The 25498-nt window shown below is 55.8% G+C and overlaps 3 protein-coding genes across 24 annotated transcripts in view; 1 reads left to right on the top strand and 2 right to left on the bottom strand.

Annotated features, from left to right (window-relative positions):
- Positions 1–9720, top strand: part of TECPR1 (tectonin beta-propeller repeat containing 1) — a 43000-nt gene extending 33280 nt beyond the window's left edge. For 2 of the 4 annotated variants that reach the window (XM_070231422.1, XM_023655265.2), the window contains 9 exons: positions 3218–3314; positions 3402–3481; positions 4610–4666; positions 5244–5424; positions 5730–5865; positions 6784–6876; positions 7618–7724; positions 7884–8003; positions 8223–9720. In XM_070231422.1, the coding sequence (XP_070087523.1) occupies positions 3218–3314; positions 3402–3481; positions 4610–4666; positions 5244–5424; positions 5730–5865; positions 6784–6876; positions 7618–7724; positions 7884–8003; positions 8223–8384 (1033 nt within the window). In that variant the 3' untranslated portion in view covers positions 8385–9720. Of the gene's footprint in view, positions 1–3217; positions 3315–3401; positions 3482–4593; positions 4667–5243; positions 5425–5729; positions 5866–6783; positions 6877–7617; positions 7725–7883; positions 8004–8222 lie in introns of all 4 variants that reach the window. The other 2 variants (XR_011424514.1, XM_023655267.2) reach the window with 2 other exon arrangements.
- BHLHA15 (basic helix-loop-helix family member a15) lies at positions 9715–13489 on the bottom strand. Its single transcript, XM_023655271.2, has 2 exons — positions 13337–13489; positions 9715–12734 (listed from the first exon to the last, which is right to left on the bottom strand). The coding sequence occupies exons 1-2, from the start codon at positions 13423–13425 to the stop codon at positions 12116–12118; spliced, it is 708 nt and encodes a 235-aa protein (XP_023511039.1). The 5' UTR covers positions 13426–13489; the 3' UTR covers positions 9715–12115.
- Positions 13490–14598: 1109 nt separating this feature from the next.
- LMTK2 (lemur tyrosine kinase 2) overlaps positions 14599–25498 on the bottom strand; it is a 96112-nt gene continuing 85212 nt past the window's right edge. For 4 of the 19 annotated variants that reach the window (XR_011424501.1, XR_011424510.1, XR_011424505.1 and 1 more), the window contains 4 exons: positions 20796–20928; positions 20307–20549; positions 17495–19339; positions 14599–17422 (listed from right to left, as the gene is read on the bottom strand). Coding sequence is in view for 3 of the 19 variants with exons in the window: in XM_014729803.3 (XP_014585289.3) it covers positions 19311–19339; positions 20307–20549; positions 20796–20928 (405 nt within the window). In the remaining 16 variants the exon portion in view is untranslated. Of the gene's footprint in view, positions 19340–20297; positions 20550–20795; positions 20929–25498 lie in introns of all 19 variants that reach the window. The other 15 variants (XR_011424496.1, XR_011424507.1, XR_011424499.1 and 12 more) reach the window with 8 other exon arrangements.

Below are 25498 nucleotides of genomic sequence, written 5' to 3'. Positions count from 1 at the left end.
ACCAGCACACCTTTGCCGGTTTCTTTTATTTTAGCCGTACTCAAGTGTGGCTCGCATCGCCTATTTTCGGTTTCTGTTTCCTGCTGGCTACCAAGACAGAGCCCCTCTCCTGAGTTGACTGGCACTTGGATACCCTCCTTTCTGGACGGCCCCCTTCGAGTCCTTGTCCCGTGTTTTGATTGCATCCTCTTTTTCTGGCTTTGTCAGTGTTCTGTGCACATTCAGGATGTGAGCCCTCTGTCACTTACTTCCGTTCTGTGGCTTGTCTTTCCAACTTCTTACTGGTGACTTTTGATTGTTAAATGTAGTCCAGTTGATCGATCCTTCTTTTCTTTTCTTTTCTTTTTTTTTTTTTGGTGAGGAAGATTCGCCCTCAGCTAACATCCATTGCCAATCTTCCTCTTTTTTTGCTTGAGGAAGACTAGCCCTGAGCTAACATCTGTGCCAGTCTTCCTCTGCTTTGTATGGGGGACGCTGACACAGTGTGGCTGATGAGTGGAGTGGGTCTGTACCCAGGATCCAAACCTGCAAACCCCAGGCCTCCAAAGCAGAACACGCGGAACTTTAACCACTGGGCCACAGGGCCAGCCCTCTGATCCTTTTTTTTATAAAGTTGGGCCTTTAAAAGATCCTCTTAAGAAATCTCATGAACTCTGAAGGAATGAACACATTCTCCTGTCTTCCAGAAGATCAGTCAGCAAACTTTTTCCATAACGGACCAGGTAGTAAATATTTTAGGCTTTGTGGGCCATACGGTCTGTCACAACTAGTCGCTTGAAAGCAGCCATGTCAACGAATGAGCATCGATATGTCCCGGTCAGGTTTCTATCTGGACACAAATTTGAATGGCATGTAGTTTTCACGTGTCACAAAGCGTTATTCTTCTTTGGATTTTTTTCAAACCATTTAAAAATGTAAAAACCAGCCTTTGCTTGTAGACTGTGCCGAAAAAGAGACAGTGAGCCTGGTTAAGGCCACAGGTCATGGTTTGTGGATCCTGTTCTAGAAACTTTATTCTGGGGCCGGCCCAGTGGTGCGGCGGTTAAGTGCGCACATTCCGCTTCAGCAACCCGGGGTTCACCGGTTCAGATCCCGGGTGCGGACATGGCACCGCTCATCAAGCCATGCTGTGGTAGGCGTCCCACATATAAAGTGGAGGAAGATGGGCATGGATGTTAGCTCAGGACCAGTCTTCCTCAGCAAAAAGAGGAGGATTGGCAGCAGATGTTAGCTCAGGGCTAATCTTCCTCAAAAAAAAAAAAAGGGAAGAAACTTTATTCTTCTGCCTTGTCCATGTAGGTGTAGAGTGCCACCTCCCCACCCCCGAACTGTTGGGTATATAGTGTGGGCTGGAGGTCAAGTGTTGGTCTTTGAATACACAGTGACCCACACCATTTATTGTCCCCCTTGCATCACAGCGGCCACCTTTGTCTTAACTCGAGTGTCCGTGTAGGCACTGCTCTGTGCCTGAGCCTTCCTCTCCTTTGAGCCATTGCATATCCTCGTGCTAACCCCACGCTGTTCCACCCACTGTCCCCTTACGGGAAGTTTTCAAAGCTGGTAGAAGAAACCATCTCATCTTCATCAACAGCGTTTTGGCCGTTCTCGTATCACTTGCAATGAGTTTTAGAAGCAGCCCGTCACAGTTCTCAAAAACCATTGCGGTCTTGGTTGGGATGGCCTCAGATCTGTAGATTAATTTGGGTAGAAAAGTTGCCTCACAAATCCTCTCTCCAAAATGTGGCCGTAATTTACAAATCCATTTATGAAGGTCTTCTTGAATTTTTTTCTTAATAAGGTTTTGTAATTTTTTTATAGAGGGGTCTTGACATCTTTTATTAGATGCTGTTTCGTATTTTTTGATCCTATTGTAAACGGCACATCCCAACTTTCTTATTTCATCTTTTTGGCTGTTTGTGGCTGGATACAGAAATTGATTTCCCCTGCTGTTTTTTCAAAATTGGCAAAAAGAAGAAATACCAAGTAACATGAGAACAAGCTCTGCACCAACCAGAGACAGCAACCACTGCTCAAATTTTGGTCTATTGCTCTGGCCCGCCCTCTGTGTGTGTCTCCGGGCCTGCACAAGGGGGACAAAATCAGGCACGTAAAGATGGTCAGGGATGGCCTCGCAGTCATACCCGGGAGCCATCCGGTTTACCCAACCCCGACTCAGTCTTGGATGTGTAGACCGTTCGCGACCTTTCTCTGTCGTAAGAACAGTTTGGAGGGTTTTCTTGTGTGTGAATATCTGTGAGTCTCTGTTCAGCCCCAGTAAACCGAGATTTGAGCTCGTCTAAGGCAGTCGACACACGTTGCTGAACAGGTCCTGGAAAGCTCCACGTCGGCTGTGTGTGGCATCCACACACGAGGCTGACCTGCTTGCGTCTCCACGTTCTCCTCAGTCCTGAGGAAGGGGGGCAAGGAAGCTGGTGCTCCCCAGTTCATAGAGAGAGTACAGACGGGGGGCCCGGCTCCCACACCGGCCCGGCAGCCCCCGTGTGCTGCTGGCTGCTCTGCCGGTGTATAAGTCAGCTCCAGCTGCTGTAACAAAGCGCCACAGACGTTTCCTCTCTCACAGTTCTGCAGGCTGGGGAGTCTGACATCCAGGTGCCAGCAGGGTTGGTTCCCTCGGAGGGCCAGGAGGGACCATCTGTTCTGGTACTCTCTCCTGGTTTCTGGTGGCTTCAGGGGTTCCTTGGCTTGTGGCAACATCATCCCAGTCATCGCATGGCGTTCTCCCCGTGTCTTCACGTCGTCTTCTCAATTTGGGAAACTTGGGTTGAATTTCCCCTTTTTCTAAAGACGCTGTCATATTAGATTAGGGCCCATCCTAATGACCTCATCTCACCTGACCATCTGCAGAACCCTATTTCTAAATAAGATCACCCTGACAGGTACTGGGGGTGAGGCCTCAACATCGTTTGGGGGCACACAATTCAATCCACAATACAAGGGAAGGAGAGGTGGGCTCCCAGACCACGCATGCGCCCCAGCCCTCGGGGGATGGCCTGGCTGGGGTTGCAGCCCAGGCCCCCGTGTGACATGGGGTCACCCCAGTTGCTGTCCCCGCCCTGGGGCAGTTCTGCTTTACCCCACACCCCTTCGGAGATGCAGACATCCCAGCTGCGTGTGTCTGTCACTGGCCATTGCCTGAGCAGGACGGGCCATTCTCGCCCCTCTCTCGAGTCACCCCACCCCTGTTGTCTCGCCATAGGGGTCTGCCCACCGACCGGTACATGTGGAGCGATGCCACGGGGCTGCAGGAGTGCACCAAGGCCAGCACGAAGCCCCCGTCCCTGCAGTGGAGCTGGGTGAGCGCCGGGCTGCAGGCTGAGCAGAGGAGGGGCTGGGGGGTCCAGGGGTGGGCGTCCGCCTGCGCTGACCCTCCCCTCCCCCAGGTTTCTGACTGGTCCATCGACTTCAGCGTTCCTGGGGGCACTGACCAGGAAGGGTGGCAGTACGCCAGTGACTTCCCTGCGTAAGCGTCCCCCTCTCTTTCTCTGCCTGGGGCGGGGCATCCCAGGGTGGGGCTTAAGCATCAGGCCCCCGGGCGTGTGATCAGCCAGACCCTGTCCTCCCCAGCAGTGGCTGCCTCACCATCCTGCCAGGCCGTCCCCCTGCTCCCCAGCCCCTTGTCCCCCTGCCCTCATGCCTCCCTGCCCTGGATAGCTCCGGTCCCCACAAGCACCCAGGTGTGGCCGAGGAGCAGACCCCTGCGTGCCCACCTCAGCTGGTTGGAGAGGTGTGGAGGGGCACACCTGGCACACCCGTTCTCAGTGGATGGGCTCAGGGATGGCACCATGGCTCCCCCAGCACCTGGTAGTGTGCCTGCTGTGCCAGGCACGGGCTCTGGGAAGGCCAGCCGAGAACCCGGTTCCCTGGACTGAGGTGGCCTCCGGAACCTCAGGAGCAGCGCTGGGAATATTGGAGCCAGGCCCTGGGTGATGCGTGGGGGTGGTCCCCCGCGAGGGAGGTGTCGGGGTGAAGGGGCAGCTTGAGCAGAGCATGGAGTGAGGCCGGTGCTGTCCTGGGAGGCAGGAGGCCAAGCTTGTCAGGGCGGGTGGTGACAGGAGAAGTGGGTAACGGCCTGCATAGCCAGGGGCTCTGTGTTGGCGGGCTGCAGGCCCTTCATGGTACACGCGTCATGTCCAAATGGAAGACTGAGCCGGGGAGCCCGAGCCAGGGCCTGAGCAGACCTGAGCTGGGGCAAGGCGGGGGTCAGGGGCCTCCCAGACTGACCCTCCCCTCCAGCCTTGGCCCTGAGTTTGACTGTCCCCAAGAGGGCTCTGATGGGGCCTGTGCCAGGAGGGCTAGGAGGCACCTTACCTAGAACCCCCCACCAACTAGTTGGGCAGCTGCCATGTTTTGGCCCCAGGAAGACCCCAACCCCAGGAAGACCCCAACCCCAGGGAGACCCAGACCCCACGGACACCCTGGCCAGGCTAGAGGTGTCTAAAGGACGAGGATCGTGATGCCCTTTGAGCCCACTCCGTGGCTCACGCTGAGGCTGTGTACCCTGTGATGGGTGGGGAGAGAAAGCGTGTGCAGTGTCGCTTTCCAGAAACTTCCACAAAGTGGTCTCGATTTCAGCTTCTTCCTCTTGCAGCTCATATCACGGGTACAAAACCATGAAGGATTTTGTCAGGAGAAGGTGCTGGGCCAGGTAAAGACAGGAGCGGTGAGGGAAGTGGGGGGTGTGGCCTTGTCCCTCCTGCTGGTTCCTCCAGGGCCAAACCTCCCAACCTCTGACCTCAGTCCCAGGAGAAGGAAGGGGAGGGGGGGGTGGGAAGGGAAAACAGGATCAAAGTAAATGTCAGCCCAGGAAATGCCCGCAGGCTCCCAGTGCTCTCTCATTTTTGAAGCGTTTGTTTTCGTTTGTTTTCTAGAACAAATAAGAGAAATGTCACTGGCAGGCTCTGCTTCTGTGCTGGACCTGCTGGATGGGAGGCGGGGCTGGGGGTGGGGGCAGGGCAGGGCCCGGAGGTGGGGCTGCCTTTCTAGGCCCTTATTCCTGCCCATCTGGGGGAAAGGGTGCCCGCCTGGGTGTTTTTGGGGGTCCTGGCCCCTGCCCTCCCCAGGACCCGGCCGAGGCTGCCGTGGGGAAGAGGGGGCCTGGCTGCTCTCTTTGCAGTCCTCTGGGGCCAGGTCCTCGTGGCTCTTGCTTCCACTTTCTTGCACGTGTCTAGAGCAGAGACTCTGAGCATCCAGGTGCCCAGGTTGTGTTTCTTTCCACCATTCAGGAAATGCAAGCTGGTGACCAGTGGACCCTGGCTGGAGGTGGCCCCCATTGCCCTCGGGGACGTGTCCATCATCCCCGAGAGCCCGGGCGCCAGTGGGAACGGGCACAGCGTCGCGCTCTGGGCCGTCAGTGACAAAGGGGACGTGCTGTGCCGCCTGGGTGTGTCCGAGCTCAACCCTGCGGTGAGCTCCCCCATCCCTGCCTCCTCCAGGGGTGCCAGCCATCGGGCCCTCTAGGGGTTCTGGCGGAGTCTTCCAGAAATAGGACTCTTGCTGTGGAGTCAGACTGAGCTCAGGTGTCCCCGGGCCTGCCCAGGACGGTCCCTGGGACCGCTGGCCACTGCCTGTGGCCCGAGAGGGTCACTGGGTTCTGTGGGCAGTTGGAGCTGAGGATGAGGTTGGCGTGAGGAGCCGTCAGCTCCTGGGACCCGTGGGTGGGGGGTGGCAGAGGCCTCAGTGTCTCAGTGTCCCTCCTTGCCCGTCTTCAGGGCTCCTCCTGGCTGCACGTGGGCACCGACCAGCCCTTCGCCTCCATTTCCATCGGGGCCTGCTACCAGGTGTGGGCCGTGGCGAGGGACGGCTCTGCCTTCTACCGGGGCTCGGTGTCCCCCTCCCAGCCGGCCGGTGAGTGCCACCCCTCCACGTGGACCCCCACCTGGTGCCACCAAGCTGTGACGTGGGACGCAGGGCTGGTCAGAGCCAGGTTGCACGTGCTCCTGCTTCCAGGAGAAGATGCTCACAGGTGTCCTAATTTTCAGCTCAGCTCGACGAGCATTTACTGAGTGCCGCCTGTGGACCAGGCGCTGGGGGCCAAGCTGGGATCCCCCCAGAGGCTGCACTCCTCTCCCGCTGGGACGGACTGGGGAGCGGTCACCCCCGGGGATGGGGGGCCCCTCACAGCTGCCCTTCACTGCGCTCGGCCTCCTGCCCAGGGCGTCGCTGGTGGTGGGCACTTTGCACATCCTGCACTCCAGGGGACAGGCCTGCCCAGGCCCTCCCAGGGTTGCCCCTTCTGGGGTGGCCCTGCATGGCCCACTCCACAGTGACCGCTCTGGCTACCCTCTGGGAGTGCAGGCTGTGCTGGCTTGTTCTTGGCTGGATGTCTAGACGGTGTCCGGCACAGGGGAGGCCAGACAGATGGATGAGTGGTGGCTGGTGCGTCACTGCCCCCTTCCCAGGGGGCCGCGGGGCTTGGGCAGGGAGTTCACATACCAGCCCCAAGGCTGGCCTCCTGCTGCATCCCGAGCTGGGCACCTTTGTGCCCCTGTGATCAGCCATCCAGCCCCACCATCTGGAACCTGCCACGGCTTCCAGAGGGCCCCAGGCAAGGCGGGGGTATTGGAGAGACAGCAGGGCACCAGTCAGCCCTGCTTGACCCTCAGCTCAGGCCAGGCCCTGTCACACGTGTGTGGTCTGGGGACAGAGGCCGGCCACCCCCGCCTCAACCCTGTGAGCTGCAGAGGAAGCCATGTGCTCCACGAGCCCGGGCACCACAGGTTTGGTGTTTCCCGGCTGCTTTCGACGTCCCATCTCCCGTCGCAGGTGACTGCTGGTACCACATCCCGTCTCCTCCCAAACAGAGGCTCAAGCAGGTGTCTGTGGGCCAGACGGCCGTCTACGCCCTGGACGAAAACGGCAAGTTGTCTCCATCCTCAGTGGTCACCAGGGGAGGTTAGGGCTTCCCCGAGCACCCCGACGGGACGAGACCCTGGCCGGCCCCAGGTCCCTGACACGAGACTCCGTAAGCCACCCTGAGAGGCTGCCGGCCCGAGATCAGCCTCCAAACAGGTTCCTTCCCCAAGGTACCCAGGGTTGGGGCACCAGTGATCCCCGGTGGTCAGTCTGCCTGGACCTGGGTCACAGAGCGCAGTACCAAGGCAGGGGTGACGCTGCACGGCGGGGCCTGTGCGGGGGGCGTCTTCTGGAAGGTGCCGCCCAGGCCCGTGATGCTGGACCCCCACGGCAGCCTGGGCCTGGACCCTCCCTGCCCCTGTGCCACCTCGGGCAGCGCTCTGGCCAGTTCCCTTTCCTGTGCTGTCATTGTCACAGAGGAGCAAGGCGAGGAGAGGGCAGAATCGGGCCTGGAACCCAGGGCTTTCAGTCCGGACCCGCTCTCTTTGTTTGTTTAAACAATTCCTTGTCCTCAGTTTCTCATGCGTAGAAAGAGGAGGACGATGCCAGCTGGGCACAGCGGGCCGATGGGGCAGCTCGGGTGAAGCCAGGGGTGGGAAGGGCAGAGCTGGCTCCTGAGGGTCGGCGAGAGCCCCAGAGAGTGTGGAGACACAAAGAAGAGTGGTCAGGCCACCCCCGGCTTTGCGGACCCTGAAGTGGGTCCCGACACTCTGGGGCCTCACGACTAGCACCCTCTCTCCCCAGGGAACCTGTGGTATCGCCAGGGGGTCACGCCCAGCTACCCGCAGGGCTCCAGCTGGGAGCACGTGTCCAACAACGTGCGCCGCGTGTCCGTGGGGCCCCTGGACCAGGTCTGGGTGCCCAAGTGGGGGGACGGGGACGGAGGGCGCATGTTCCCTCTGGGGCTGGGGATGTGGGGGACACCGGGGATCCCACTCTGGTCTCCCCGCTGCTGTCCCGATGGTCCCTCTGCAGCTGGGGGCCAGGCCTTCAACGGGTCTGCGTTCCAGGTCTGGGTCATCGCCAACAAAGTCCAGGGGAGCCACAGCCTGAGCCGGGGAACCGTGTGTCATCGCACAGGCGTGCAGCCCCACGAACCCAAGGGGCAGGGCTGGGACTACGGCATCGGGGTGAGCAGGGCAGGCAAGGGCGGCTGTGCTGGCCGGGAGTACGTGGTCACCCTGTGTGTGCTCCGGGCCTCGGGGGCGCTTCTGGCTGGGACCTGCCATAGGGTTGGTGGGATGCCCCAGGCAGAGCCCCTCGGAGGACCCTGAGCTCCAGGGTTTGGAAGGATGGTCTCTGCCCCTTGGCCCCCGGCAGCCCTGGGTGACATGGCTCTCCCCTTCCAGGGTGGCTGGGATCACATCTCCATCAGGGCCAATGCCACCAGGGCCCCCAGGAGCGCGTCCCAGGAGACAGCCGGCGAGCGGAGCGGGGAGCAGGGTCTCCCCAGTGGGCCCGCGCAGGTGGCCGGCGCCCTGCAGGAGTCGCTCGGCCCCGTCTGCTGCTGAGGCCGCCTCCCCTCACGTGGAAGCGAGAGTGGTGCCCAGTTTGAAGGATGAAGATTGATGCCTGAGTCTTCCTGTGCTGAAATGTGGATCCTCGAGACTCCAGCGGGAACCTGGCCTGAGGTCGCGGCCGCCTCGGAGGCACTAACTGAGAAAGCCCAGAAATGTGAAGCTTTGTGGATGCCCCACACATGTCCCTGGTCTGCAAGGAGGGCTCGGAGCGTAGGGTGGAGGGTAGGGGCCCCTTCCCCTCTGCCTCCCAGCGTGGGAAATGGATCCGGGAGCTTTCCAGGGGCGCTGCCCCCGGGGAAGCGGAGCCGCACAGGAGTCCCCGAGCCCCGGGCGTCCCCAAGCAGCATCAGGGCCCTGCCGCCTCCCCGTGAAAAACGGCTGTGGGGCTCAGCGCTGCTTTGGCCCGTGCTGTGGTCATTTCTCAGAGCAGGACTTGAAAATACAGTTTCATTTCAAAGGTTAGGGAAGGAGTTGGCAGGTTGGGAATAAATGCTGGAGGGAGCATCTTCTTCCCCCGTTGGGCACGGGCCCTCCTGGAGTGGATGGAGGACAGTGGGGCTGCCCCAGGACCATGAGAAGGTGCCAGCCCTTCCCCAGATGAGGTTAGGGGGCAGGGGGCTCAGCGGAGAGGGAGGGAGTGGGGATGAAGGGAGGGCTGTGGAGGCCACATCATCCCCCCTGGGGCAAGTCGGGCCAGGCCAGGAGGAAAGCACCTCTCAGTGGCCCTGGTCCCACCGGGCAGCTTTTTATCCCTCCCGGCCCCACCTGGGGACGTCTGCCGTCTGCTTCTTACAACCGCACCCTTGGCCCCAGTCATCAGAGCTCAGGTCAGTCTCTCCTCCTTTTGAGATGGAACCAACTGTCCCCAGCTCTGCGGGCATTCCCTCGGGAGGGGTCCGCTCTGTGTTTGATCCCGTTTTGCTGTGTGGTGTGTGGTGTTGTCACCCTGAAGCTGACGCTAAGGAGGTCTCCTGTGGGGTCCCCTCCCACGGGGCTTTGAGGGAGCCCATGGTCCCTGCGTTGGCCGTGTGTCCTGGAGATAGGACCAGGAGGCGTGAGTCTGGGTGCAGAGTGGAGTGACGCCCTCTTGTCTGTCTACACTGCATGGCAGGCTTTCTCCAAATGGGCATTATGAGTTTCTTCTATGGCAGCAACCTGTTGACCTGTCGTTCTGCTGGGACTCTGTCTGTAGCTGGTTTCACCCTGCCCTTTCTCCAGGGCGACCGTCCTCTCACTGCTGAGCACCAACTGTTTACCTGCTCAGCATCAGCGAACATCTGGATTCCTCAGATGCTTCGTTCAATAAAAACTTGCACCAGAGTGTAAATGACGTGATATATTTTATTGCCACATTATGATTAAAATGCACAGTTCCCGCGCTCGAATGCACGGGGCGAAAGCAGCAAATGCTGTGAAATCTTTTATTTTTCTTTCATGACACAGCATCGGTTTTATTAGTACTTTGAAGGGGCCATTAGGAAAAATGAAAGCAAATTTGGGTCATTTAAGAAACATTTTCGCCGCAATTACAGCTGGGGCACTGGCCGTTCAGTTCCTGGCAGGTTTCCCCAGAGAGAAAACTCGCACTTCTGGTTTCTCTGCTGAGTCCACGGGGATCGATCGCCACCTCCGAGCTCAGTCAGGGCTGGTGTGCAGGCGGGTCTGTGGCCCCCGGTCGGGCCAGGCAGCGGGGGCTCAGAGCGTGTGAGTCTCTGACTTAAGGGTCCAAGACGAGGGTCAAGGGAGCAGGCCTCACTAGTCTGTCACCCGACCTGTCCCCTCACCTCCCCCGCCCCATATTTAATACCCCAACATGAGACTGGGACCTTTAAGGATCATTTATGATGTGGCCACAGGGTCTGGAGATGCCCTCCAGCCTCAGGTGAAGAAGGAGTGGATATCTGGGCCCAACTCACCCTCTGGGAAGCAGAAGGGATGCAGGAGCCAGTTTGGGACAGAGAGAAGGAGCCACGAAGGCCATTGTCCTGCAAGGTGGTGACCCCCAGGCCCTCCTGCTGCCCGATCACCGGGCATGGTCTCCCGGACGGAGCCCCTGCTGGGCACCCCTCCCTGTGCTTTTGGCTCAGTTGCCGTTCACTCAGCAAGTTCAGGGACGCACTGAGCTCTGCTCTGGCCCCAGCTCGGCCGGAACAAGCGCTGCCAGGTCTGCAGGCCTTGCCCTCTTGTATCCCAGCCTGGCAGGTCACCCACAGTAGGGGTCCCAAGGTTGGAGCTGCCTTCAACCTTGCCTCCCGTTGATGGATTGCCCTGACCACTGACCTTCCAGAGTGGCCACCCCTGAGGGGAGGCCCGGAGTGCTGGGGTCCCCAGCTGACCCACACTACCCGACCGCTAGAGTGATGGGGCCTGGCCCTCCTGGGGCTGCCTTCTAGAGGGCCCCGACAGTGTCTGACCAGGAAAGTTAGGACCGAAGCAGCTAATGGCTGTTCTGAGGACTGCCACATGCTACCCTCCATGTGGCCAGAGCTGACATCAAGCCCGGTGGTGCGTTAAGTGGCCGGGGCTGGGACTACCAGGCTAGGGAGGGTGAGGCCACAAATTGGGAAGGGCCCTTGGCTGTGGCAGCCCCACTCTTGGCCCAGCTCAGCCCCCACCCACAGCGCCCCAGGACAGGCGTGGGCACAGAAGACCCGGCCCCACATGCCAGGCCAGTTCCACCCTCACCACAGCCGCTGTCACTGGGGTTCCTGCCTGAGGCTGCCAAGGACCCTGTCCTCTCCCCATATCGGCTGTGGGCAGAGGGACAAGGAAGGGAAGAGGCCAGCTGGGGCCGGGAGCAAAGTGGCTAAGCCTGTCCAAGGCAGCCGGTCAGGAACGCCACAGAAGGAAGCTTGGCCCGAGGCAGTGAGCACCTGCCAAGCTGCCCAGTCCCGCCTTTAAGGAGCAGTGCCAGCGGGGGAGGAGATCTCCCGCCACCCCAGGCTCCTCCCTGGGGGCCCTCAACTCCAACCGGGACCCAAGAACATCCTGAAGTCCTGTCAGGCCAACCTCTGCCAGTTTCATGACCACCCACATCAGTGACAACTATAACAATGAGCAGCAAACCTGGGTGGACCCCAAGGGAGGCCCAGGGACAGACCCTCCACAGTCAGGAGCCCCCACCGGGCAGGAGGGAGGAAAAGACCCCAGCCCCGAGGCCTCTCCCTGACAAGGCCCCTGTGGAATCAATCTGAGGTGGCATCTGACCAGGGCTTCTATCTGACGGATGCAGAACTAGACGCTCCGACCCTCGCAGCTCAGCCACACTGCCCGAGCGGCTGTGAGCTTTTGCTTGCTCCGTGCCTCAGTTTACCCCAAAAGAGGAGGCGCCGATGCAGGTCAGAGGAAGTCCCTTCCTGGGCCTGAGCCTCAGCAGGAACTGGGGGAACTTACCAAAGAAAACCTTTTCCTGGAATCTCCCCTCGCCTCAGGAGGGAGTCGAGAGGGAAGGGAACTTAGGGACAAAGGCCCGTCAACGCCTGCCTAGTCGATTACAGAGCAGGCCCTGGGACCCCCATGGAGGTTTGGGCTTCCTGCTATCCAGAGCCACGGCCCCTCACTGGTCTTGTCCCCCGGGGCCCGGAGGTGCTCCAGGCAGGCGGCTGAGAGCTGAGGGCAAATGGGGCCGCTGGGGCCATGTCTGTGTGGGGTGTCTCCAACAGTCTGGGGATGAGCACGGAGGGATGAGCAGGCCGGGCCACCCCGAGCCCCAGGCCGGCGTGCTAGGAGCCCTCTCGGAAGCTGTGGATCTGCGTGGAGTACTTCTGCAGGTGGCCCTCGGGCTGGGCCTCGGTGGCCCCGAGGGCGCCCCCCGCCGCCTGCTGCTGCTGGTAGTGCTGATAGAGCTTGGGGCCTGGCCCGTCCAGGCCCGGGAGGCGGCTGCTGGACATGGTGAGGATGGTGGCGGTCAGCGACTTGATGTAGTTCTTGGCCAGTGTGAGCGTCTCGATCTTGGAGAGCTTCTTGTCGGCGCGCACGTGCGGGATGACCTCGCGCAGGGCCTGGAAGGCGTTGTTGAGCTTGTGCATGCGCTGGCGCTCCCGCTCGTTGCTCTCCAGCCGCCGCTGGACGCTGCTCTCCCGCCGGCCACCAGGCCCCGAGGACCCCGGCCGCCGGCGCCCGCCCTCGGCTCGTGCCCCCTGCGCCCGCGCCGTCCTGCTCCGAAGCCCCTTGGTCAGCTCCGGCCCGGAGCCCGGCTGGGGCCTGTCCTGGGTCCGCTCCCCTGGGGTGGCCTCTGTGTCCTGCGGTGGTGCCCGGCGCCTGGGGGGCCGGTTCTTGGTCTTCATGGCTCCAGGCTGGTCGTTCCGGGGGGCTGGCGGCTCTGAGGGGAGGCCCTTGGAGCTGAAATCCAGAACACAGGCCACCCCGTGGTCACTTGGCAGGCTGGTGGACACTCAGGGCTGCTGTCCCTGGCAGCCTCTTTGCTGCCCAATGGCATCTGGCCACTTGGTGCACAGTGACCCCAGGGTCCCTCCCGTTCACACACAGACCCTGAACCGACCTCCACTCCCCATACCCCTGTTTGACCTCACACTGTGACCCCTCAGAACTTTCCCTGATCAGGTAGCCCCCTCTCCCTCTGGGTGACATGCACTGACTCCTGGACCTTTCTCTGGCCCCATGCCCCTCACTGTCCCCTGAGTGCCTCCTGGACTTAGGTGGCCTTTGACACTTTGCTCAGACCACCAGATACCGGGCCCCATCCTGGCTCAGGGAGACCCCTCTGCCTGAGGCTGCGCTGCCTCCTGCTCGCCAGGCACCGGCTCCGGCCACCACACTGACCGTCCTGCCCGGCTGGATGTCGCACATGCAGGGACAACACTGGGGCGAGAACCGCTGTGGATATAGGGCAGCTGTTGCAGGTCAGAGGTCTACAGTGGCCAGAGCCTGCAGCAGCCCCAGGCCCACCCCGCGGCCCCACCCGGACCCCCGACCCTCATTACCTGGGGATCCGCGGCCGCACGCGCCAGGGCTGCCCACGGGGGACAAGGACACGTCGCTTTAGCCGCCCCGGGCGGGGCCGCGGCCGCATGTAAATGAGCCCGCGGGGCGGGGCCGGGGCGGGGCCGGCGTCCGTGGGTCCCCCGCCCCACCGAGGCGGGGGCAGGGGCGCACCTGCAGGCGGGGCACCGAGCCCTCTGCGAGCCCGCGGTGCAGGGGAAGCCCCGGGACCGCGCCTGGCCGCCGCGCCTGGCCTCGGGGTGGAGGCTCAGAGCACAGGGCCGAGCGAGGAGAATTCGCGGAAAAGTCGTTTTGCAGTAATACCCGTTTCTCAAACGGGCAGCGGCCACACCCCTGGAGGGCAGTAGCCCGGGGACCCCCGCGCCCTCACCCCAGGTTTCGGGCTGGCCGGCGGCACCGGGGCTTCGGGACGCCCCCACCACGCCGCCCGCCGGCGCCGGTCCAGGTGCGAGGAGGCGGAGCCCTGGGGCCCCGGCCGGCCGCCCGCGTGCAGGTGGCCGGGAAACGACTGGTCATGGGTTTGAGGAGGTCTGCGGGGCGGGAGGCAGACGCTTGGGCTCAAAACCGGCTGCCGCCCACTTGCTTTACTTAATGGCAGCCCTGCCCGTTTCCCCGCCTTTTACAGGCGCGTTAAAAGGTGCTGAGAGCAGCATCCTCGGGGCTGATGGGGGCGGCGCGAGGGCAGAGGCCCCGCGGTCGCACACGGGCTGAGCTCCCACCCGCCTGTGCCCCGCAGGGCCAGGCTCAGACTGTCCCCGAATTTCCCCGACACCGGCCCTGGCTGTGTGTCGCAGGCGCCTCCAAATGGGGGTTCACAGGTCTCCTCCATCGACTCCCTGAAGTCCCACGGGAGGCGGTAAGGGGTGGGGGCGAGGCTCGGGTTTTCGTAGGAGGTGGTGACCGAGGGGGAAAGCACGGCTGTGGGGGCCGCCGACGTCCACTCGGGGCATGGAGAGGCTGGACCTCGGAACTTAAAATGCTTCTGAAACTCATCAGTTAGTGCAGAGGCTCTGAATTAAGATACATTTAAGGCAGCACAAGCACTACATAACAGTTTCATTTTCCAGTGACTATGCAAATTGTGCTGTCAGGAGCGTCGGGATTTAGATCTGTCACCGAAAGGGGCTTCCCATCTCTAGACACCAGGACAGTGAGTGACCCAGGGCTGCAGGCTGCAGGCGCCAGGCCACCCACCCCGGGCCTTGCACGGTGGAAAAAACACGAAATAAACGCAGCAACAGAGTTTATAAATATATAACTATATTTATTTTGAATATTAAATAGTTTTTAAATTACAAGCAATTTATTGAATCACACTATGCATCAATATACAGTAAAAATCTTACAATTTAAAAATGTACACAATTTGAATTGAAAGTTCAGGAACTGTTATATTGCCATGAACCTCTTACAGCTGTGTTAAAGCACGACAGGGACACCTCGTAGGTGTGACCGCCCTGAGGTCCTCATCTGCGGACGGAATTAGACAGTGGGTACACACGCCAGTCCAGTATCCAGCTCCATCCACGCCTGCGCGAACTGGGACAACCACAACAGGTTCAAGCCACTCCAGTACCAGGCTGTTGGTAATCAATACTGTCGACACATCTTGAAGAATTTATTTATATACTACAGAGAAGTCTCTTTTTAATAGCCAAAACTTGAGCCAACCTCCTTACTACCTAGGAATATTGTTTTGGGGGATTTAAATCTGAAGTAACTGTGTACACCCATTCTTATTTTAAGGCTGCTTCTCGTAAGGCTGATAATTTGAAGCCCCCATAACTGACGCCCAACGTTTGGAGCCTGACACTTGGTTCACTTCTGGAATTTTCAGATGACGGGCAGGGCAGAGCAAAGCCGGCAGCTGCCTCCCTTGTGCCCGGGGCCCTCAGGCAGACACGCAGCAAGTCATCGACCCTACGAACACCCTATGGAAAATGCAATACAAGGAAGAGGTTTTGAAAGGCGTTTTACGGCAGCAAGACATACAAAGGCTTCTCTTAGATAAACCCATTTCTATAGAAACAATCGCCTGTACGTTTAAAAATAGAAGGAACGCTGTTCGTGGCGCTGGGAGTCTTCACCCTGAAGATGAATGGCTTCTCCCCAGGCGCACAGGCCAGGCCACAAGGATGTGGGGAGCACTTTTTCTCCATTTCTCTTTCTGGCTAATGACAGGGTCATTGGATAACACAAATTAACATCTAGCTAGGAAGGACATGAAGGTTCGATTATTTCTATCGTAGGATTTAAAATACGTAAATTCCACCAAAGTAAGACTAATTAAAATCTGACAGATTCCACAGGAGGCCAGGAAATAGTGTGAACCAGGTATTATGAACCTCACCCATACTATCTAGAGAATGCCACTGGTTTATGTCACTGCATAACTCATTAGAACAAGTATGACTCAAAAACCCACCACTGGTAAGCAACTGAGTAAAAAAAACAAAATCGAACAAGAAAGCACATGCTGACATTTCAAAAATGGGCTGAAAATTTTAATCTACATAATTTATTTCCCGTGTATTGCTTGAGATTTCAAAAGAACATGTCAAGTCACATGTTTATTATAAATAGAGTCTTCCCCACCATGCAACGCCACAACAGTATCTACTACCCCAGCCCGCCCCCCAACGCAACGTATAAAATGCTTTTTTTGGCAATTAATTATGACAGTGATATAGACTTAAAATAAATTAAAATGGGAATTATGTCATTAAAATCTCCTTAATCATAGTGAAAAATGTACAGCCCCAAAATATCAATAAATTTGTCCCAGGCTGACTGTATAAGAAGACTATATATTCTACAGATTTGCTTGATGTGAGTGATTAATCTGAGCTCCTTAATTCGAGAAAACTGGTGTTAAGTGCCTCTCATTTCTCTCTCAACTGAGACTGGCAGTCAGATGTAAAAATCCAGAAAACTCAGGAAGCCTCCATAGCAATAAATTCGGCGTTATCACAATTTTGGCAAAATCACCTCCCCATGTGTTTGGCTGTGCACGTCGGAGGCAGGCCCAGCACTGGCTGGCAGGGTCCTCCGGCGACGCCCGCCCCAGCTCACCCCGAGTGGAGGGTGCAGGGCCCTTTCTCCACCCTCAGTTTCCCTGCTTGGGAAAGTTATTGCTGCTATAAAGTCAGTGAAGTGACCCAGAGCTGAGCAGAAAGGTCACAATCTGCTGCCTAACTGGCCAGGACACGCTGCACCTTGCACCAGGCCCCGAGCGCCTGACTGACGTCCCGCAGCCGCAGCCTAACTCTGGCCAGGACACGCTGCACCTCGCACCAGGCCCCGAGCGCCTGACTGACGTCCCGCAGCCGCAGCCTAACTGGCCAGGACACGCTGCGTCTCGCACCAGGCCCCGAGCGCCTGACTGACGTCCCGCAGCCGCAGCCTAACTGGCCAGGACACGCTGCGTCTCGCACCAGGCCCCGAGCGCCTGACTGACGTCCCGCAGCCGCAGCCTAACTCTGGCCAGGACACGCTGCACCTCGCACCAGGCCCCGAGCGCCTGACTGACGTCCCGCAGCCGCAGCCTAACTGGCCAGGACACGCTGCGTCTCGCACCAGGCCCCGAGCGCCTGACTGACGTCCCGCAGCCGCAGCCTAACTGGCCAGGACACGCTGCGTCTCGCACCAGGCCCCGAGCGCCTGACTGACGTCCCGCAGCCGCAGCCTAACTCTGGCCAGGACACGCTGCACCTCGCACCAGGCCCCGAGCGCCTGACTGACGTCCCGCAGCCGCAGCCTAACTCTGGCCAGGACACGCTGCGTCTCGCACCAGGCCCCGAGCGCCTGACCGACATCCCGCAGCCGCAGCCTAACTCTGGCCAGGACACGCTGGTCTCGCACCAGGCCCCGAGCGCCTGACTGACGTCCCGCAGCCGCAGCCTAACTCTGGCCAGGACACGCTGGTCTCGCACCAGGCCCCGAGCGCCTGACTGACGTCCCGCAGCCGCAGCCTAACTCTGGCCAGGACACGCTGCACCTCGCACCAGGCCCCGAGCGCCTGACTGACGTCCCGCAGCCGCAGCCTAACTCGCCAGGACCCGCTGCGTCTCGCACCAGGCCCCGAGCGCCTGACCGACATCCCGCAGCCGCAGCCTAACTCTGGCCAGGACACGCTGCACCTCGCACCAGGCCCCGAGCGCCTGTGACCGACGTCCCGCAGCCGCAGCCCGGGCCTGGGGTCCTCCTGGTGTTCCGCTGGAGTCGGGAGAGCGCATCAGCACCGGAAAACGCCTGGGCTGAGGCCAGCACCGGGACGGCAGACCTGAGGCCCTGCCTGGTACACACGGCTTCCTCAGGGACACGGCGAGCCTCCCTCAGCACACGCCGCTCCGCTGCTCTAGCCCCTGGAAACTTCCTGACATCAGAGCAGAACTCAAGAACTGCGGGAGGTCAGCTTTTTACTTGGAACACCGACTCCTGCCACCATGATGAGGTTGCGCTGGACATGCTCGGTCCCTTTCGAAGCAAGGGGAGAACTTGGTGCTTAATGCAGAGGGAAGGGTCAGGCAGACGAGCCCCGGGCCGGCGTCTGGATGTGACAGCCACGCGGGGCCACTCAAGGTTCCGACCAGGAGGATGTGCCAGCTGCAGAGGCTCTACCGTTGTCCCTTGTCGCCCCTCACGGCTGTGGGATGTAGGGATGTAGTGTATGTCCTCGGTTACAGAGAGCAGCCACACCTGGATGTGACACACTCGAAGGGGTTCTGAGGGGCGATCAACACCTGAAGTGGAAAGAAGAAAGAAGCCAACCCGCCCTCGGTGCCAGAGCCCTCTGCGGGGCGGCTGCTTCCTCGGAGCCTCCACCTTCCCGGGGGAAGGCGGTACAAGGACACGGAAGCCACAGCAGTCTGCACTTCTAGAATCGAGCAGAAGAGCCGGCTTTGAGGGGAGGAGGCCTGGGCGCCACACTCTGTCTGCAGGTCACTCGACCTGCCACTCAGAACACAGCAGGCAGGGAGCCGCTCGGCTCCCCAGGGAGAGGGGTCAGGGGACCCAGGCATTCTAACCTGCAGCTGAGTTCTGGGTGCACCACCTGCTGATTTTTACCAAAACGGTCTAAAAAATAGGGGGGCAGGGTGGGAGAATGACACGAATGGGGTGCAAGACCCTTCAGCTCCTCAGAAGCCTCATCTGCTGCAGGGAAACTTTATAGAGAAGAGACAAAAATGTGTTTCACTCACCCCACAGAACAGAGCAGTCTTTTTGGACTCATCAAAAATATTTCCTATAAGAACATAAAACACTAACATTCGGAATCATTTATCGCGTACGAAAGAGTACCATATGTACAATTCCAACAATTCTAAAGACAGCGTGACACTCAAAATATGGAAGCTTTACAAGTACCATGCAAACAAACTATAAAACAGAAAAAAAATCAAACTAGTGGATAGCACCAGCTTGACCTGCCTTATTTTCCTTGAATAATTTAAGATTCTGTACAATATCAGGGACTCTTGGAACATTTATCCACAGTGCAATTACAGAAAGCAATTAGTGATTTCTTTAAAAGTAATAAATATGGCTCACTGGTGCCAATTCCCATTGTGCGTCCTCTGGGCCCCTGCATACAGGTGTGGACTCAGACAGCACCCCGCAGGGCAACCAGGAACAACCCGGAGCCTACAGTCCCCTGCACACCGGAGCGGGGTCGGCGCTCCCCAAGGACACCTGAGCGTGAGCACTTGCAGCGGTGAGAGCGGCCGCAGGGCGCAGCTGCAGGGCAGCACTCCGCACCGGACGAGACCACGCCTGCCCAGCCCGGCTTCCGGCCGCGGGCTCGGCGCTCGGAGCCCAGCGCTGGCTCCCTTTTGCCTCCTGAGTCTCTCCCTGTTCCATTTCAGCAGATGTGGAGTGGATGTCGAAGCTCGCTGGCAGCGCACGAATGCCGCCCTGGGGGAGCAGCCTGGGACCCCGGAGGGTGTCAGCATCCGCCTAATCTTTTTCTCCATCTTCGCTGCTTCCTAGTTAGGAGAGAGCAAGCAAAGCTGAGTTTTTAAAATGACCGTGACAGATAAAAATAGTGTGGAGCGCTCTGATCTGCACTGCAGAAAAGGGAACTGAAGCCACAGTGCGGCTGCACCACCTGGCCGGCTGCAGGTTTTCTTCCCGTAACAGTCGCACCTGCCGGACTCTCTTGCAAACACATCTGCGCGGCTCACACGTGGGTCAATGTCACTGCTGAGGGCACAGGAGAGCATCAGCTGATCTCCACACATCTGCCCTGACAGCTCGTTAGGTACCGGCATTATCTAATCGGCACAATTAAACATCGCACAAACACAAAGAAAAGCTCTTTATATTTCAGTTATTATTTGATCGGCAAACTTCAAATCAAAAACTATACCCATTAACACTGATCTTCCCAGCGAGCCGTGAGGAACACAGGGTCCCCACGTTCAGATAACACCACTTCGAGCGTGCGCTGCCCAGCACTTCCCAGCCAGGCCTTCTGGCGTCACGCGAAGACCCAGACTTCATGGCAAAATCAACATTCCTGGGAAGAGCCAGAGCACATTGGGCTCAATCCCAATCACAGGCCAGGTGCTCTTAGGAGCACACCCTTTCTCAGGGGCTGCTTCTCTCTGGGGAAAGGAGAGGTGTGGGGTAGGGGGTGCTAACAGCAAAAGGGGAAAAACAGAGAACAGAAGGTGGCGCGCACCAGGGGCAAGTTCTAGACCCGAGCCACGCCACCACGCTGCTCACCGCCTCCACCGGGCCACCCAGCCCCGCAGGGCCGAGAGGCCTGGAGGGACAGACGCCTAAAAGTGGGGCCCATGGCCCCAAGAGCGCACTGTCAAGACCGTGAGAGCTTTGTAAAGGATTTTTCATAATCCAGGAAATACCAGGCAAGCATCAGATTGACAGGCACTCAAGCCCCGTGGGGAAGGTCCCCCAGGCTGCCACCACGCTCGCACACACCTGTCTCACCTCCTTGCTCGATGTCCGAGTCGGTAAGATGAGTGAGAGAGAAGCTGGCGATGTTGGCAGGAGAGATGGAGAACCTGGAATATGGCGACGCGTGGGGCCAGCTCGGCTCCACACTCCGGGGCGGCGGCGGCGGAGAAAAGTACTTTGATGTCTGAAGAGAAGGCTTGGAACTAAGAAGGTTGCTCGTTGTCTTTGACATGAAAGGGTCTGGGGAGAAATCATCGTCCCATTCAAAGCCTCCACCTACAAGCAAAAAAACAAAACATCATTCTTTTATCATTTCGTGATAAAGACTAGAGAGCAGAGCGCAAACACACAGGTGTGCTCTGCAGATCAACAAACACCAACTCGGGCCCGACAGGTGGCAGGGCTGCTCCCGTGGGTCACGGGGTCATTTAAGGCCATATGTGAAGTTCCCCTCAAAGAGCTGACGTCATGCACAATGCACTCCTTTAGCTCCTCTTTCAACCCACCAAGGAAGTGAAATACCTTCTTCGTCAGTTGAACTTTCGGAATTGATACACCTGCTCAGGTAGGGGAAGCCTGACGAAGGTGCTGGGCTGCTCAAGTCGGGGCCGTGCGCTTCTCCTCCACAGTGTCCCAGCTCTTTGGTTGGGGTCTCCTGAAAAGCCAAAGAGAAATTCCCGTCACCAACGCCTGCTCACGGGCACCCCTGGGGTAGGCGCCACAGGCCAAGGGCACCTGCCTGGTCAGTGGTGCGATGTTCACCTTAAAGCAGGGGGTTCTGTCTGGGGAAGGCGGAAAAGGAAGGCTCAGCCCTGTCTCTCCACCCAGCCCCAAGACCCCAGGGTGGCAGGCGCCTATAATTCTGAGGGCGGTGAACTTCTCCCCACCTGGAGGAGCTGCGATCCTGAGAGCGAGGAGAATCCCCACTGCTTTTCCTGTTTCTGTCCTGCACAGATGCAGGAAGCGTGAGGCATCCACTGCCAAGGGCCAGTCTGGCCAGTGGGTGGCACATGCACTGGACAGGTCCAAACAGTACAGCAAAGGCTCGAAAGGGGAACCCCAACCCACAGAAGACTGGTTGGAACTTGTGACCTGAACCCGACTGGGTCAATGCCTGCTGAGATAGAAATATCAACATTCTCTGTAGGATCTAAAGCAAACACAGAGCCATGTAACATAATGAGGACACAATCTAAAACTACTCAGCATACAGAGAATCAGAAAAACCTCAATTCATGGGGAAAAGCCAATCAACAGATGCCAAAGCCAAGATGACAGAGACGTTGGAATTATCTGAAAGAGACTAACAAAAACGCTCTGCCAAGGAAGGGGAAATGCTGACATTTATACAACAATCCACCATCAAAGGCAAAATACATGTTCTTTCAGGTGCACACGTAACACTCACCAAGACAGACGATATCCTGGCTCCAAAGCAAATCTTAACAAATTTAAAGGAATTGAAACCACACAAAATACGTCCTCTGACCATAATGGAATTAGACTAGAAATCAATCATAGAAACACACAAGAAAATCTCCAACCCTTGGAAATTAAACAATATATTTATAAATAATTCATGGGTCAAAGAGGAGGTCTCACGGAAAATTAGAAAATATGTGGAACTGAATGAAAATACAACATATTAAAATTTGTGGGATACAGTTCAAGTAGTACATAGAAGGAAATTCATAGCACTGAATGCTAGTATTAGAAAGAAGAAAGGTCTCAAATACTAAGCTTCTACCTTAAGAGTCTAGAAAAAGAGCAAAATAAATCCAAAGCAAGCAGAAGGAAAGAAATGATCAAGATAATGCAGAAATCAATAAAAGTGAAAAGAAAACAGTCAAGAAAAAATAAATCCATGAAACCAAAAGCAGTTCTTTGAAAGGATCAATAATCTACACAATCTCTTCTGGAAAGTGGAGGAAATACTTTCCAACTTATTTTACGAGACCAGCATTACCTAGGTACCAAAACCAAAGACAGCACCCAAAACGCAAAAACCCAAATCAGCCAAACGAGAAAACACTCCCCAAACTACAGGCCAACGTACCTCACGAACACAGACACAAAAATCCTCAACGACAAATCCCCAAATCAAATCTAGCAACACATAACAATAAAACCTCACCACCAAATGGGCTTTATGCCAGGAAGGCAAGGCTAATTCAGTATTTGAAAATCAACGTAATCTACCATATTAACAGAAGAAGAACCACGTTACTACCAAGTGATGTATAAAACGCATCTGACCAAATTCAACACTCATTCAGGATGAAAAACTCTCTCAAACTAAGGACAGAAGAGAAGCTTCTTAGCTTGATAAACAGCATCTACAAAGAACCCCACAACACAATCAATGGTCAAAGACTGAATATTTTTCTTCTAAGACCCTGTTCAAAGCCAGAAGGTCTCCTCTCATTACTCCTATTCAGCAATGCACTGGAAGCCCTAGCTAGTGCAATAAGGTAAGAAAAAAAATTAAAAAGATACAGATTGGAAAGGAAGAAATAAACCTGTCCCCATTTGAAGACAACATGATTGTGTAGAAAACTATAAGGGATTTGCAAAAAACAAAACAAACTCCTAAAACTAATAAGTGAGTATAGCTCAACACACAAAAATCAATCGCATTTCTATATACTGGCAAGGAACAAATGGAAACCAAAATTTCAAAATTAGCTTTTATAACAGGTTCTCAAGAAATGAAATACTTCGGTATAAATCTAACAAAGCATATAGAGGATCTATGAGCTGAAAACTATAAAACACCAAGCATAATGGAGAGACTTACCACGTTCATGAATTGGAAGACCCAACATAGTAAAGATGTCAATTCTCCCCAAATTAATCCACATATTTTATGCCATTCCCATCAAAATCCCAGGAGGATTTTTTTGTAGATATAGACAAGATGATTCTAAACTTGTGTGGAATATTAAAGGAACTACAAAAGCCAAAACAATTTTGGAAAGGAAGAAAAAAGATGAGGAATTGCATTCCCCAATTTTAAGACTGAAAGCTACACTAATCACCAAGACTGAGGTATTGGCAAAGGGGTAAATACACAGACTAACGGAACAGAAAAAAACACCAGAAACAGACCCATATAAACACGGCCATTTAACTTCTGACAGAGTGTGCCAAGGCAATTTAGGTAGGGGATAGTCTTTTCAACAGACCATGCTGGAACAACTGGATATACAACCAAATGCAAAAAAAAATGAAGCCCAACCTAAACCTTAGACAAAAATTAACTCAAAGTGTATAACAGAGCTAAATGAAAAACATAAAACTTTTGAAGAAAGTATTTGGGATCTAGGGTTTGGGGAAGAGTTCTTAGACGTGACACCAAATGCATGATCCATGAAAGGAAAAAATCAATAAAATGGAATCCATCAACATGTAAAACTTCTGCTCTGGGAAAGACAACCTACAGACTGGGAGAAATATTTCCAAACCATACATCTGACAAACAATTCCTATCTAGAATTTATAAAGAACTCTCAAAACTCAAAAGTAAAAACACAGAGCATCCAATTAGAAACGCACACAAGAAGAGGCATTTCACTGAAGAGGACATATGGATGGCAAAGAGGCACATGAAAAGATGTTCAACATGTCACCAGTCAACAGAGAAACACAATTCCAGACCACGACGAGGTATCATTTCACACCTGTTAGAAAAGCTAAAATAAAAAATAATGACTGCACCAAAAGCTGGCAAGGATGCAGAGAAACTGGATCTCTCATTACCTTGCTGGTGGGAATGTAAAACGGTACAGCCACGCTGGAAAACAGTTTGCCATTTTCTTTAAAAACTAACCATACACTTATACAACCCAGCAATCACACTCCTGGGCATTTTTCCCAGAAAAATAAAAATTTGTGTCCACACAAAAACCTGTACACGATTGTTCAAAGCAGCTTTATTTGTAATAGCCCAAAGCAGAAAAACCAAAGCGTCCTTCAATGGGTGAATGGTCAGACAAACTTCTTCATCCAGCCCGTGGAACACTACTCAGTGACACGAAGGAAGGAACTACTGTACATGCGACAACGTGGATGGATCTCAAAGGACTTACAGGCTGGGTGAAAAAAGCCAGCCTCAAAAGGTGAGTCCATTTACACGACATTCGCAAAAAGACAACCTAGAATGACCCGGACCATGTCAGTGTTGCCCGGGATCAGGGGTGCGGGGTGGGTGGGACCAGGACGGAGCACAGGGCGTTTTCTGGGGTGAAGGAGCTGTTCTGTATCACAGTTGTGGTGGTGGTTACATAAATGTTAAAATTTATAGAACTGTCCACCTAAAAAGGGTCAATTTTACTGTTAACTTAAAAAATAAAATTACAAAATAATAAAAATGACTGATGTGAATGCTGGTCAACAGATGAATGAATAAATAAAATGTAACATATCTACACAGTAGAATGCTACTCTGTAATGAAAACATGAAACACAGATGCCCCTCACAAGCATTATGCCGAGCGAGACTCCAGACATGTAAGATTACATACTGTATGATCCCACCACTTACACCAATTCTAGAAAAGGCAAAACTACAGTGACAGAAAGCAGACCAGTGGTTGCCAGGGGGAGGGGACTGAAAACAAAGGGGCCTGGGGAACTTTGTGGGGTGATGGAAGTGTTTGTATCATGACTGTAGTGGGGATGGGGGTGAGGAAATGAGTCTTTGGAATTTCGTGTATGTGTATGTGTGTGTGTGTGTGTGTGTGTGTGTGAGAGAGAGAGAGACTTTAAGTGGTAGGAACTATAGACAAGTTTTCTTTTTTTTTTTTTTTGAGGAAGATTATCCCTGTGTTAACTGCTGCCAATCCTTCTCTTTTTTGCTGAGGAAGACTGGCCCTGAGCTCACCTCCATGCCCACCTTCCTCTACTTTATACGTGGGATGCCTATCACAGTGTGGCTTGCCAAGCGGTGCCATGTCCGCACCAGGGATCCGAATCAGTGAACCCCAGGCTGCTGAAGCAGAACGTGTGCACTTAACCACTGCGCCACTGGGCCAGCCCCCAAGTTTCATTTTCTTGAGTGTTTTTTTTGTTCCTCAAACTGAAAAAAAAATCTTGCCCAAGTAAGTGTTTTTGTCTTATGCACAGTTTATATTCTTTCAGAAAAATGTCCTTGAAAACGGAAATAAACTCAAAAGACAAGAAAAAAGCAGCCCACAGGACCCCAGGTAGAGGCCCCCTCTTGCCCA

Source organism: Equus caballus, chromosome 13 (genome assembly GCF_041296265.1).
Source record: "Equus caballus isolate H_3958 breed thoroughbred chromosome 13, TB-T2T, whole genome shotgun sequence".
Taxonomy (NCBI): domain Eukaryota; kingdom Metazoa; phylum Chordata; class Mammalia; order Perissodactyla; family Equidae; genus Equus; species Equus caballus.
This window is presented reverse-complemented; position numbering and strand designations above follow the sequence as displayed.

What these genes read in the sequence shown, in the direction of transcription:
- BHLHA15 (XM_023655271.2), bottom strand. Translation starts at nt 13,425, where the DNA reads ATGCGGCCGCGGCCCCGCCCGGGGCGGCTAAAGCGACGTGTCCTTGTC. An exon ending in GTGCGGCCGCGGATCCCCAG is followed by an intron (nt 12,735 to 13,336) that starts GTAATGAGGGTC and finishes TCTGGATTTCAG; the next exon opens with CTCCAAGGGCCTCCCCTCAG.